The sequence below is a fragment of the Sciurus carolinensis genome, chromosome 14 (assembly GCF_902686445.1).
Source record: "Sciurus carolinensis chromosome 14, mSciCar1.2, whole genome shotgun sequence".
NCBI lineage: Eukaryota > Metazoa > Chordata > Mammalia > Rodentia > Sciuridae > Sciurus > Sciurus carolinensis.
In genome coordinates this window covers 27,830,271-27,843,203 of record NC_062226.1, presented here as the reverse complement: position 1 = coordinate 27,843,203, position 12,933 = coordinate 27,830,271, and the positions used below count along the sequence as shown (strand labels likewise).

The 12,933-nt window shown below is 44.2% G+C and overlaps 1 protein-coding gene across 2 annotated transcripts in view; it reads right to left on the bottom strand.

Annotated features, from left to right (window-relative positions):
- The window catches only part of Abca1 (ATP binding cassette subfamily A member 1), a 130,677-nt gene that overhangs the window by 38,716 nt on the left and 79,028 nt on the right, over window positions 1-12,933 (bottom strand). For both annotated transcript variants that reach the window (XM_047524080.1, XM_047524081.1), the window contains exons 12-19: window positions 10,749-10,946; window positions 9,846-10,051; window positions 9,078-9,254; window positions 7,353-7,575; window positions 6,007-6,228; window positions 4,780-4,984; window positions 3,568-3,681; window positions 809-980 (exon numbers count right to left, since the gene is read on the bottom strand). In XM_047524080.1, the coding sequence (XP_047380036.1) occupies window positions 809-980; window positions 3,568-3,681; window positions 4,780-4,984; window positions 6,007-6,228; window positions 7,353-7,575; window positions 9,078-9,254; window positions 9,846-10,051; window positions 10,749-10,946 (1,517 nt within the window). The remainder of the gene's footprint in view (window positions 1-808; window positions 981-3,567; window positions 3,682-4,779; window positions 4,985-6,006; window positions 6,229-7,352; window positions 7,576-9,077; window positions 9,255-9,845; window positions 10,052-10,748; window positions 10,947-12,933) is intronic.

Sequence of the window (12,933 nt, the reverse complement as noted above, 5' to 3'; positions counted from 1 at the left end):
AGTAGTAGTAGTAGTAGTAATAATAATAATAATAATAATAAAGTTTGTGTTGGTAAGATTTTCAAGTGTCTTAAAAAATGTTCAGCAGCTATAGCACAATATATTGATTCTATATTTTAAAAAAAGAAGAAAAACAAGAAAAAAAACATCACCCTTGAAGATCTTCCCTTTGGAATGGCTGAGGGGCCATATTGAAAGCCACTGAATTTAACCTTTATTTGTTTTTTTATGGTACTAAGGATCAAACCCAGGGCCTCACCCATGCCAGGCAAGAGCTCTACCACTGAGCTATTAAAATTCTTAAAAAAAAAAAAAAAGAAATAAAGAAAGAAAAAAACCACTGAAGTTAATTACTGTTTTGTGACCCTTACCTACTTCTGAAGCTGCCAGGCAGAAGGTCCTCATGGACAATGGGGGCCAAAAGCCCATTCCCACATCTGCTTAGAGACAGGGTTTCTGGAAATTGCCATCTCCCTTCGATGTCTAATCTTTCTTTCCAGATTTTTGCTTCACAGTTCTGACCAAACCAGCTCAGAAGGAGACCCTTTCTCAGAGCAGTCAAAGCCTCAGATTCCAAGAACACTGCAGAATTCTGAGTACTACATGAGAAAGGTCATCAAAACACCCGCCCTGTTTTAGGTTGAAGAAAAAAATATCCAGCAAAGACTAGCAGCTGGAAATCATACTCATGACTATGTGATGTTTTTACACCTGTCACCTCCTGATGTGCTCTATCCTGCCCTAGCAACCAACTCAATTTCCTCAGAACTTTCTAGCAGCAGATTCTACGGCCACATCCCCTTCTTACATGGTGGTTGTCTTCCCTGCTCCATTGTGACCCAGAAAGGAGGTGATCTGGCCCTCATAAAAATTCAGTGCCAGGCCATCAACAGCCACCTTCATGCCATCTCTGTAAATCTTCACCAGGTTCTGAATGGACACACCCAGTTTCAGGTGAGTGGGTTCCTCTTCCATGCAGACTGTGAGAAAAGAGAGGAGACAGGAATGAACCCACAGAATATACTGAAAGTGGAATGTAAGGACAAGGGGAGCTGCACTTGGACTCTCAGAACTGGCCTTTAGCCATGGCCACTCTGGTTTCAAAAGCAAGCAGGAGCCTATACCTATTTATTTAGGGCCCGTCTTGGCATTGGTGTCGGAATTAAATGATAAAGCAAATTTCACAGTCTATTGAGGGAGAAAGACTTGACTAGCAATTAAAATATAGAATGCTAATGGCTGTTTTAAAAACACGTCTGAAAATGCCATGGAACTATGACATGCATATCACGGGATACCACTCAGCAAGGAAAACGAATGAATTGTTGATACACACCACAACTTAAGTGGATCTTTATGAAACTGTGCTGGGTAATAAAAATATATATACCAAAAAGTTACATTGTATGGTTCCATTTCCAAAACATTCTGGAAACAAGAAAATTGGAGAAAATGGAAACAGATGAGTGGTTAGGTCAACAGGCGTCAGGGCGCAAGAAAGAAGGGAGGTAGCTGTGACTGTTAAGTGGTAACAGGAGAGAGCTCTGTGGTAATGGAACAGTTCTGCATTTTGTTTTTTGGTACTGGGGATTGAACTCAGGGACGCTTAACCATTGAGCCACATCCCCAGCCCTATTTTGTATTTCATTTAGAGACAGGGTCTCACGAGTTGCTTAGTGCCTTGCTTTGGCTGAGGCTGGCTTTGAACTCACAATCCTCCTGCCTCAGCCTCCCAAGCCACTGGGATTACGGGCATGTGCCACTGTACCCCGCCCAGTTCTGCATCTTGATTGAGCCGGTGATGACATGAATGTGTATGTGATAAAACTGTACAGATCTAAATGCACACATACACACACACACACACACACACACACACACACACAGGACTGAGCGCATGTAAAAACTGAAAGAATATGAAGGTGTGTGAATTGTACTAGTGTCAATGGCATGGTTTTGATACTATGCTACAGTTACACATGGTGCCACCCCTGGAGGGAAACTAGGTGGAAGAGCCAAGAGAACCCTGTCTCACAACTGTTTTGTAATTTCTTGTGAGTCTACCATTATTTTAATATGAAACTTTTGGGGATTTTTGTATTTTTGTGTTTTGTTTTACATGCCACAGAAGCTCAGAGGAAGGAGAATCTAGAAGGGCTGCTCCAGGGAGGGAATACTGAAACAGATCTTGAAGAGTGAGGCGTTTAAACAGCAGGAAAGCAGGAGAAAAGGACCGCCCCTTACCCAGGAAGGAAACAGTACAGGCAAAGGTACAGAGATACGGAACAATGCGTCAGGTTCCAGCACCTGTAAACGATTCTGAGTGGCTGAAACAGAAGCTGGGTGCAAGAGAGGAGGCAGAGAAGGAGAGTGGGAAGAGCAGGAGGAGGACAGTGGCATGTGTACCACACGAAGGAGCTTCATACATTTACCACTGGCCTTCGGGGAAAGGACACACAAGAGATCAGCAGAAGAGGGACCTACTAACTACTTTGGAAGGATCCACACTGAGCACAAACCTAGCCAGAGAACCCAGAAGGCAGAGCCTCTGCTGAACCGGGAGCATCTCTACCTGCAGTCGGGAGCAGGAGAGGATCAGGCCTCTGGGTAGTGAATGGTGAAAACATTAAGAAACGCCACCAGTGAAACTCCACATCATGTACAGACACAAGAATGGGATCCTAATTAGAATAAATCATACTCCACGTACGTACATTATGTCGAAATACAATCTACTGCCATGTACATCTATAAAGAACAAATAAAAAAGTAGAAAGAAATAAAAAGAGATAGGACGAGCTCGAGGAGAGCCACTTGGTGCCCATCTCCGTGGACTTTCACATGGGTTGCCAGGGCAAGGCAGGCAGCGAGGTTTCCTTGACCTCTTCCCACTAGCTCGTTAGGACAGTATGATAGTAAGAGAGCAGGAGGTGAAGGCACAGGGATCCAAAGACACTTTCCTAGGAGCCAAGAAAAGAGGAAATGTTCCCCAGGGACCCATACAGGACTCCCCATCAGGTCCACAGCTTTGGACATGAATGGCATGGGACAATTTGGAACAGGTACTTTGTGCGAGATTTCTTTGTCCTTAAAGTGATTTTATTTTTTTTTATTTGCATTCATGTATTTATTCATCTTTTTTGGATACTTTATTTTATTTGTATTGGTTCTTTTTAGTTATATATGACAGCAGAATTCATTCTGATATAATTATAGAAGCATGGAATGCATCTTATTCTAGTTCAAGTCCCATTCTTGTGGATGTCTATGGTGGTGGGATTCACTGTGTTGTTTTCATACACAGGTACAGGGGAAAACTAAGTCAGATTCATTTCATTGTCTTTCCTTTGCTTACCCCCCTACCTTCCCTCCGTTCCCCCTTGTCTAATCTATCGCACTTCTATTCATCTCTTCATTGTGGTCAGCTTCCACCTATCAGAGAAAACATGAGACCTTTGGATTCTTAGGTCTGGCTTATTTAAAGTGACTTCAGAATAAAGTGCAGGATCTGTCCATCACTTGACCTGTCAGCACACAGTTAGAGGAGGGCAGGACAGCAGTACTTACTTTCTGACACTCCCTTCTGACTGGAACCAGGGTGGCTCTTCTCATCACTTTCCTCACCAAACCAGTAGGACTTGGTGAAAGGAAAATACCAGGGCCTGGGAATTCCATACTGGCCTGAAAGCAAAGCACAGTGTGATCCAAGCTGAGCACCATTCCTGTATTCCTGAGGTGTCCCAGCCAGACCCACCCCTCCTTGACACAGCCTTTGGAAAAGGAATAGCCTGGAATGGCAGTGGGTGGCAAGGGAGCTAACCTTTGCTGAAATCTTCTAGGAACAGCGTACACTCTGCTCCTCTCTGAGGCCTCCCAACATGCCCCTGAGGCAGGCACCATCCCCACTTGGGAGATGAGCAGACTGAGGGGTAAGCAGCCTACACAAGCTCACTCAGCCAGTAAGTGAAGGAGTCAAAATTCAAATCCAGATCTGCATGAAGCAGAACTGCATATTCAATGAAGGAAGTTCAGGAAGGTGTGATAAACATCTCATGTCTACCTCCTCAGAGGAGAATCAGAAGGTGAACCAAATGGAGCAAACCTTCACTCTCCCTGAATTTGATCTTACATGAGAATATTTCCCAAGGCACGTTCCTCTTGGACTTGGTCAAGAAGATTTGTTAATGAAAGTATCAAAATGAATTTTTTTTGACTACTAATTTGATTTAAATCACAGGTAAAATCATAGAGCCAACAAATTGTATTATTCACAATCTGTAATCAGAAAACAGAACTCCTCTAAAGTTACCTTCCCTGGGGACATAGAATTACAGAATTGAATCAGCACTGGGAGGAATCTCCTGGCTTGCTGATCCAGTGTAGCCCATCTGGGTTCACCTTTGAGCACCAGCACTTAGGAGCTGAGTGACCTCAGGCAAGTTACTTAACTTCTCTGAGTCACAGTTCTCTCATTTGAGAAATAATTGGTTATAACAGTATAGCCTTCTGTGGATTAAATGAACCCCACAGTATATAAAACACTTTGCATAGTGCCTAACACACAGTGCTCAAGAAATGATTGCCATAGTAGTAGTAATGGTTGTTCTTTCAGCATTGGTTGCCTCTCCTGGAACTATTTGTTTGCCATAGGTCTAAAGTCCAAACCACTTTTCAGGGAGCCCCATGTCCTGAAGAAATTCCAACACAAAGAAAGGAAAGCTCTGCAGCCAGAATTCTTTCCCTAACAGATGGCCAAAACAGTGAGGAAGCTCAGTGTACCTGGAAAGACGGCCTCAATGTACCAGGTCATCACCCCATAGAGGAAGGTGTCAAACAGCATCATGGAGACGGAAGTGGTGAGGTTGAAGCCATCTTCCTCCACGGGGCTCTCAAAGAGGTTGTCCCACTGCACGCCAATGCCCTGCTCCTCAAAAAGGGCAAAGTACTCACAGCCAAACCCAAAGGCCACAGGAGATAGCAGGCTCTGAGAGAAAGAGGCAAAAGTCACTTATCTAGTTAATCTCATTCCTTGCCACTCTCATTTTCCCATAACTTCTTACGAGAAATTTGAATTTGCAAAATAGATCAATTATAGGATACAGAAGTATTCACCTACAGAGTCCCTTTAGGGGAGTGGGCTCCCTTACAGCATATAAAATGATTCCATTTATAACTACTCATTAAGCACACACATTTTATAAATTCATGCAAGACAGCATGTATAAATTGTAAAATGTTATGCTTCCAAGGATGCTCCAAGACTCACCTATCCAGTCCCCTGCCCCCACCCCCTGCACAGAGTGACATTCATCAAGGTCTTTCTTTACAGGCTCCCTGCTCAGCCAGGGAACATTCAGGATCTGTATAAGAGCCTGTTTGGGGCTGCAAATGTCTGTGGGGCCTAGACTGAGGCACCTTAAGTACCCTGTGAGTGACAGTCAGTTTCCCTTATAAGTAAATGATCCAGGGGACAGCTGGCAAGTTGCTCTTATAGGGGCTCTCATACCCTCAAAGGTCACTCCTACTCTGTTCAAGGAAAGGAAATATCTAACTCAGGGATCTGCAGTATACCTGCTCCTAAGTCTTGCTCAGTTCATGAATATTACTCAAGCCACACACCATACTGGACACAAGGAAGGCAAGAGTCAAGAATGAGCCATCTTTAACCTCAAGAACTTTCACTCCTATTTGTGGCTGTGACTTTGCAGGAAGCTTCAACAGACCTGGGAGGCTATTGCCTAAAGCTCTTCCCAATTTACCCCCAACCAGGTTCAAGGTACGGTTTGATCAAGGAAACATTCCATTCAATCAATCCAACCAGCACTCACAGAGATAAACAATTTAATAACCCAGAAGCCCTGCCTTCAAAGAACTTAGGATCTAGAACTGAGGTTCAACAGCTTGTATTCTCAGCTTGTTGCTTCTACTCATGGGCAACATCAGGGGAGGTCAAGCACCTGGTGTGGCTGTGACTACAACTGCTACAGCGGGTCCAAAATTACTCACGGCAAAGATCTTGACTGTGAAACCCACGTAGTCCTGCCACGCCACGCACAGGACGTAGGGCAGGTACAGTGTGAAGTAGATGATGCCCCCACAGGCTGCTGCCAGGTTGGCCCGGGAGAAGAGAGTGCTAATCAGGAAGCACTGCAGGATGGTCACCACGGCAAACACGGACAGGAAGACAAACACCACGCTGGGGTCGCTGTAGGGCAGCAGGTTTCCTAACTGGGAAGGAAAGGCCCATTAAGTGCTGCCTTCACAAACCCAAGCACTCACTTGCATGATCTGTGGGATCTTTGTTCCCGACTTAGAGAGAATGCATTCAAATCTTGGTTCTGCAGTCCTGCTGTGTGCCTTGGTGAAACTTTGGCCTTCCTTAGCCTCCTTTCCTTGCATGCTCGATGGGTCACTTAGTGAGGAGGTAACAAGGCAGGACATGGGATATGCTTTATACAGTGACTTGGCATCAGCAGCTTCTTATTCATAACAAAGAGTGGCCAGTATTAAAGTGAACGTCATTTCCTGTCCCTTTGCACTCCTCCCTCTTTGCAAAAACTTTTAATTTTACATGATAGATCTTTATATAAATAAGTGTGGAGAAAGAAAATTGTGACGTATATTAGTGTATAGGACACACACAGAACGGCACTGCCCAGAGTCTGCTTTAAGGGAGGGCTTACTAGCTGGCTGTCTCAAGGTGGCCTCTGGTGTCAGCTAAAGAGAGCCGCCTGGCCCTGGGGCACAGCCTGTCCACATCCAATGACTGACGCCCTGGGGAGGCTAATTTACTGGACACTTCAGCTCAGTGCAGGATGCCTGCAGTTGGATGCCCTCCAGCGCACTCCATGGCACTGGCCCTGCATCACGGTGCCACTCCTCCCTCTGCCAATCCCACCTGCTTCATCTCTGCCACAACTGTTGATCCCTAATGAATACCCACGTGCCACACTCAGCCTCTGCTTCTGACAACCTAACCTGCACCAACAGATATCCTTCTGATTATTGTTTTTAGGAACTCAGGAAGAATCACCACCCAATACGTCTAAGGAAACCAATAGCTACACTGTAAAGCAGAGAGTATGGCGCAGTTAGATATTTGCTGGATCCTGGAAAGCCTCAGCCCTGGTTTCCAGCACATCTTAGCTACTAACCAGCTGGGTGGACCCTGGTCAAGTCACTGCTCCTCTCTGGACCTCACTCTCCAACCCTAAAATGAGGGATTACAGGATATAGCAGGTAAGGTTCCTCTTTCCCTCCTAGAGTTTTGGCTTTTATTCTTCCCCTACTTGAACTCATACTGGGCTGTTTAGGAGTTCCCTGGCAGGGAAGAGCAAGTGAAGCAGCCTCACCTTCAAGATGACCACCAGCAGGCCGGCACTCACAAGCAGAGGGATGAGGCTGCTGATGAACCAGCTAAACCAGAGGATGCCGTTGTCCAGGCCCATGATCCGCATGGTCTCCTTCAGCCGCGCCTCCTTCTCATACACAATGCCCTTGATGATCACAGCCACAGAGTAGATCCAGGCCAGCGTCATGAAGAGGGGCATTGACCGGCTCATCACCCGCAGGAAGCTGAAGCCAGCAAGGAAGGGCAGGGAAGACCAAAAGACAGGTGTGAGCTAGGATCAGGGGTCAAGTCCTCCGAGCCTGTATGCTAGAGAAGCACCACATCTGAACCACTCAGGACAGGCCCCTAGACTCCAAAATGTACAGGTTGCCCAATGCTTCATGAGCAGTTTGACACAGAGATAAAAGCTGGCTAGTGAAGTACTGCCAACCCAAATTTCTTGGGAGGCTTGCTTTAGTAACTAGGTAGCTGTGAGATAGTGTAAAGCTGAAAACCAAAGCTAAAAAGTAAAATTCCAACTCAATCTCTCACAGGAGTTCAGCATCTCCAAAGTCATCTCACTACTGACATGCTTAGTTTAATTCTCGTCACACTGCAGAGAAACATTTCAGATTCCAGACTAGCACAGGAAATACTGGACTACAAAGTAAGGGGACGTGGAGTTTGGATCCCAAAAGCTGAGGTTCAAGTCCCCAAATCCCCTCTGTGCTGCTTATGTACTTTCTACATGACCACAGGCAAAGCTCCCTAATGCCTCTGAACTCCAGTGCCCTCATCCTAAGACATCTTCCTAAAGTAAGCCTGGGCTTGGGGGCTCTTTGGAAAAGTCTTCCTTTGAAAAAATTCTGGCCAATCATTTCAGGTAGAAAAAAGAATTTCTGGTGACCTGGAAAAGCTAGAGTTCACCATACAAGGAAACAGGTAGTTCAATGCAAGAGAGACCAAATGCAGAGGAATACTGCTCTTTCACACACACACACAGACACACACACAAACACACACACACACAGAGAGAATAAGAAAATATCCAGAATTTGGAGAGACTTGACATATTTGAGATGCCTGTAATAACTACACCTACCTCTGCCCATTCTTTATGAAAAATCATTAGTTCCCAAGGCACAGTTCCCATAATGAGAACTTGGCTCTTTAGTGACTAAGTGCTAAAAGATTATCTAAAAAGTCTAAGACAAATATGTTTTTCTTTTAAATTATTTATTTTTAATTTTTTTTTTAATTTTTACAGTCTGCATTTTGATCACTGTACACAAATGGGGTACAACTTTTCGTTCCTATGGTTGTGCATGATGTAGAGTCATACCTTTGCTCAGTCTCACATGCATTCCTTCAAAATGTGGTGCAACAATCATTTAGAGGAAGTGGACAAATTTACAGGAAATCTGCTTTCACACATGTACTATCTCTGGGTTTGGGAGGATGTGCATATGTGTACTGGTATGTGTTTGTCATGACAAATTTTACAAATTGGGTAAATTTTGACCAAAAGGGTAGAGTGTAAAAAATAAAGTCTAGGTAACCAGAGATGAGAAAGGAGGAAAGATTACTAAGCATGTGCACATGTGCACCTCTCTGCCACATGGATGGAACTAATGACCATCTACAGTTGGCTAGTTATTTTCACTTACACACTCACACACACACACGTTCTACGTGGAACAGTGCTAACTGGTTATTTAAATAAAGCTGGTAGTGGCTGGTAACTTACATGTCATCGACATAACAGGGGTAGGGCATCTGCTGCACATAGACACCAGTTTTCTTCTCGGTGCCCGTCAGCACCCTGATGATTGCCTGCTCCACCACATCCTGCAAGTAGGCGAAGCCCCCCCAGACGTACCGCATATCCTCAAAGGGGTCAGCCCGAGGACCAGGGTCCCAGTACCTAAACCAAACCACAGGTGAGTGAACATTTCTCAGAGACCTCCAGTAAGAAAATCCCATCACCCACAATCCCACCACCTTTCTCAAGTCACTCTTTTTATTTCTGTAACTTAATTTCTGGTTTTAGTCAATGTGTACACATATTTCTAAAAAGAAACAAGCAGAATAAACAGACTATATTTTGTTTTTGCTTTTTATTTCCACCTTCCTGACTACTTAACGCTGCATGGAGTGGACATGACAAAATTTACTTAACCATTCCCTTCTTATTGGTTGTTTGCTTCTCTTCAGTAAAACAAATAGTGTTAGCATGAAGAACCTAAAGGTTGTTTTTCCCTTCTCTTCTGCTGACTTAATTCCTTGAGATTAGCTCTCTTGATTGGAAAAGCTGAATCAGAAGATACTAATATTTTATGACCTTGGAAATCACAGCCCCCCAGCAATGAATGTACCAGTTTTATCAAAATCATACTGTAACCAGTGATTTTTCATTGAAATTTCTACTAAATGATTAATTCAAATAAAGTAGCTCTAGACATAGCAGCTGTCTTGACTTCCCAAGACAGGGCCGGTGTGATGGGACTCAACTTACCCATCCTTGATTTTGTTTGTCCTCTCCACGTTGTCAATGTCCATTCGGATCTTGTACTTGACGTGATGGGGCAGCTCAGCACTGCCTGGAGTGATTCCCGTGAACACAATGCCCGCCCAGAACTTCCTCTCATCCAGCAGCTCCATGGACTTGTTGATGAGCCGGACCTCTGTGGGTATGGGTTCCAGCTTGTTCAGGTTGACACACTGATGGAGAACAGCCTTCGTGAGAACACCAGTGGCCAGGCAGCAGGCAGTGGCCAGAGAGACCCCACCCAAGAGGTAAACTGATTGCATGACTTAAATCCTCACTATCTAATGTCTCTAAAGTAGTTTTCCAGTCTTAATCAAGAATGGGCCTTTTGGTTTTTAACTGAAATTTAAGAGAAATGCTGGAAATATCTAGAGAGAGAAATTACTTGTATTGATTTTTCTGGGGGAAAAGAAGTTGAAGCAATCATTATATCTTATTTCCTCTCTGTCTTCTTAGCAATAATTAAACAGACCCAAACAGCCTTTTATTCATCCCTATAAAATGCCATAATTTTTAGGATTATATTTTTAATATTTAATCTGTCCCTAATTAAAGTTCAGATATCTTTCATAAATAATGTCTTTGTAAGGGAACATTTTATTGCCGTTATGCATATCAAAACCAGGAAACCTGGAAGAGAATAGAGGGAAACAATTGAATCCACACAAAATAAAGCCAGAGTTAAGTTTACTTACTCATTCAACCAACATTTATTGAGGGCTTTTTGTACCCCAAACTGTTAGGCTTGAGGGAGACGGCTGGAAATGGGACTACACACTCACTCAAAGCTGCTTCTAACTTTATTGCAATGTATCAAAGAAAAGAATCACCCTAAGTCTTTTCTAAATAATGCACACAACAGATCCTCACCTCCATGAAGCGAGATATGGTCTGGATTGCCCTGTTGGTCTCATTGAAAGCTTCTCTCCAGGTGTACACAGAGCCATTAACAGACTGGACATCTTCTGGGTGCTTGGCCAGAAATGCCACGATGTCTTGGGCTGTCCAGTCTAAGCCATCCAACTGCTGTTCCCAAAAGTGGTCATTGCTTCTGCTGTCCAACAGTGTCTGCCATTTCAGAGAGAACATAGGAGTGGTGATCCTCCACTATGTCTGGATGAGCGCTATGTGATGTACCAAACCCTTGCCCATACATTGCCTCTCTGTGTGACTTCAAAGAAGTGTTTGAGGTATGTTACAGTGTCGCCATTTCATAGGAGAGAAGACTGATGTTAAAAATAATGATTTCAATCACAGCTGGGTCATCATGCTCATAGTATGAATTCAGACCAGTCTGAATTCTCAGTCCATGTCCTTTCCACTATACCTAATAGCTCAGGTTTCCAGTACTAACTATAACAATGGACATGGCAATATAATGTTGAGGGATTTATATACTTTACATCTCACATAACGCCATGAGGGAGGAACCTTTAATATTCCCCACTGCACTCAGGGGAAAGCTCAGGTTCAGAGAGGTTGTCTCTCACATAAAGACACAGTTATAATAAGTAGCAAGGTCCATATATGAAACCTAGGCCCTCTGATTCTAGTGCACCCATTGTAGTGCACACCATCTTCATTAGAGATCCAGTCTGATCATCCCAATACAAACCCTACCTCTACACTGATCTCACTTTTACTGCTTAATTTAGGGAACCAATGGTGCTGGTTAAAGCAAATAAAATGCAATCTTTTCCAATAGCAGCACATATGGTTCATGAGGCAAAGGAGGCCCATTTTCCATTCCTGTTCCTCCCTCACCAGTTGGTTGCTTGTGTGGGTCAGTGTGAAGAAGAGGGGCAAGTCAATCTGGTGCTCAGAGAGCAGACCAGATCCAGGAGGCCGGGGCAGAGGTCTGCAGAGGTATGTAGCCAGGAAAACAGGCAGTTGTAAGCTCAGCAAAGAGATATATCTGCAGCTCTCATCACAGCTTCAAGAGGGAAGAGGAAGCTCTGGCTTTCTGAAGAGTCTGAAAACCCTTTGAAAGTCAGTCTTATTTTCACAAACATCATAAGTTTTTTCTCCATGGCCCTTCACTTCTAGACCCTGGTATCTGTCACATCATAATGATTTTACAGAGTACCTATACTGTAATTTCATTAACTATTCCTGAACTTCTGAACATTTAGTCTATTTCTGATTTCTCACAATAGCAATTATTATGGCAATAACACTTCTTTCCCATGGTGACTCCTTTAAAATTATTTCTGTAGGACACATCCCTGGGGGCATATGGAATGGAGATACATGGATGGCATGGTTCTTGAAACCTTCTTTCAAAATTGCTTTCAATAGGGAATAACAATTTGTACCGTCATCAGTAAGACAAGTATTTATTTTTGCTAACAGATACAAAACTGTACCTCAACAGAAGTTCACAGAGGCATAGGTTAGCAATTCTGAGACTACTTTACTTGGATGCTTAAACCAAACAAATATGAGTAGAGTGAAGGGATATGGCATTTGGAGTGAGGTCTGCCTTACCCAGTGTGGCGACTGAAAGCAACATGGCCAAGAAGGACAGCAAAACCAGAGGGATGTGCTCAGTAAGACCACCGACAATGTAACAGTTCTGGGGGCTTGAGAGGACCAGGAGACTTAAGAGTGCCCTTGGAGGGGTAGGCAGAGACACACGAGGGCCTGGAGAGGGGAGGCCAAGGGCAGCTCAGTAAAGAGAGCGATTCAGCATCAGAGGTCTGGGACTCAATCAAGAGAAGTGCCTCCAGATCTACAGGGAGATGTAATGGGAGCAGGCAGAGCCAGAGACCTCAGAAAGAGAAGGGGTACCACAGAAAAGCAGAAGCCTCAGGCATTGCCTCATGTAACCAGAGGTTAGGCTGCAGGGGTTGCTGAAGACTGAGAAGCCCATGTTTGTGGAGTTAAAGAAACACTCTTTAAGTCAGAGAAGAAAGTAACCAGACAAGGTTCCTCTGATGTCCACCCACGGGCTGACAAATTCCAAGTGTGTCCAATTGTTCTCCTGTACTGTGACTCCAGCAGCCATCAGCCTGCTGGACATCCCCACCAGCCAGCCAGAAACCAAGAATCATCC